Genomic DNA, 1,356 nt, shown 5'->3' on the forward strand with positions numbered 1-1,356 from the left:
TCTGGAGAAACCATCCGTCGAAATTTTCACAATATCTTGAAGCCGATCATATCTCTTCAAGATCAATTCATGATCCAACATGATGGAAATGAGGTCCCACCTGAAATCTTTCATAATCAAATATTCTATCCATATTTCAAGGTAAAAATATATAGATAAATTTTTTTATTGTTTTATTAAAATTTAAGCCATACATGATTAAAATATAATTTAATTTTGATACATATAGAGGATTGCGTTGGTGCAATCGATGAAACACATTTCCGTGTTAAAGTATCTAAAACATGTTGCAAGATATAGAGGAAAAAAAGATTTTTCCGACACAAAATGTGTTGGTTGCATGTACCTTTGACTTGATGTTTACATAAGTTTTAACTGGATGGGAATGTTCTGCAGCCGATGGACGTGTCCTTGATGATGCACTCGAAAGAGAAGATAAGATGAAAGTTTCAAATGGTATTTCATCTTACATATACTAATAAATGTAAAAATGGTACATAAAAATATTATTAATCCTCAATTACTTTTTGTAGGTAAATTTTATCTTGTCGGTGCTGGATTTAAGCTAAGAGATGGTTTCATTGCTCCTTTCAGAGGAAATCGATATCATCTAAAGAATACACTAATCGTGGGCCAGAATACCAAAAAGAAAAATTTAATCACAGACATGGATCTTTGAGAAATGCCATTGAAAGAGCATTCGGTGTTTTAAAGAAGAGATTTTCAATTTTAGCTAGTGGTGCGGAGCCTAACTACAACGTAGAGACACATTCCGAAATTATATTAGCATGCTGCATTTTGCATAATTTTCTCATGGGAGTAGATCTTGATGAAAGATTGATTGCTGAAGTCGATAGTGAACTAACAAATGAAGATATTGTGACTGAAGAAAATACAGCTTCTCGTGGTAGATCTGAAAGTGGTAGGCATGGAATAATGATAAGAAATAGAATAGCACAAGAAATGCGGGAAGATTATGCGTGTGGTCCTACTTAGAATATTTTGGTCGTCCTATAATTTTAATTTAATAATATTGAAGTTATTTGATTTCTATATAAAATTTGTTTTTTTTATGAATTTATATATTTTTTTTATTGTTTTACTCTACAAACAAATTTCTTAATTGTCTTATCATTAGACATTTTAATTATTTATTTTATGATTTGAGCTTTGTAATGTTTATCACATATTAGGAAATGAGTACTGACGCTCCAGCTTTTGAAGCTGTCCACTAAAAAAATTGGACTCAACATATGGATGAGTTTTTGCTTGATTTTTTACTTGAACAAAAGAATCAAGGACAAAAACCAGACATAAATTTTTCTCAAGCTGCGTACAATGCTACTATCGAAGCTA

At 31.0% G+C, this 1,356-nt stretch overlaps 1 protein-coding gene across 1 annotated transcript; it reads left to right on the forward strand.

The window, feature by feature from the left end:
* Positions 1-284: 284 nt before the first annotated feature.
* Positions 285-996, forward strand: LOC142530734 (uncharacterized). The gene is made up of 3 exons (XM_075636546.1): positions 285-342; positions 397-456; positions 566-996. The coding sequence occupies exons 1-3, from the start codon at positions 285-287 to the stop codon at positions 994-996; spliced, it is 549 nt and encodes a 182-aa protein (XP_075492661.1).
* The last annotated feature ends 360 nt before the right edge of the window (positions 997-1,356 follow it).

This window comes from Primulina tabacum, chromosome 17 (genome assembly GCF_025594145.1).
Source record: "Primulina tabacum isolate GXHZ01 chromosome 17, ASM2559414v2, whole genome shotgun sequence".
In the NCBI taxonomy this organism is placed as follows: Eukaryota; Viridiplantae; Streptophyta; class Magnoliopsida; order Lamiales; family Gesneriaceae; genus Primulina; species Primulina tabacum.

Bases quoted from the DNA above. Each gene is read 5' to 3' on its own strand.
- LOC142530734 (XM_075636546.1), top strand. From the start codon at position 285: ATGTTGCAAGATATAGAGGAAAAAAAGATTTTTCCGACACAAAATGTG. The intron at 343-396 runs GTACCTTTGACT...AATGTTCTGCAG, and splicing joins ACAAAATGTGTTGGTTGCAT to CCGATGGACGTGTCCTTGAT. The intron at 457-565 runs GTATTTCATCTT...GCTGGATTTAAG, and splicing joins TAAGATGAAAGTTTCAAATG to CTAAGAGATGGTTTCATTGC.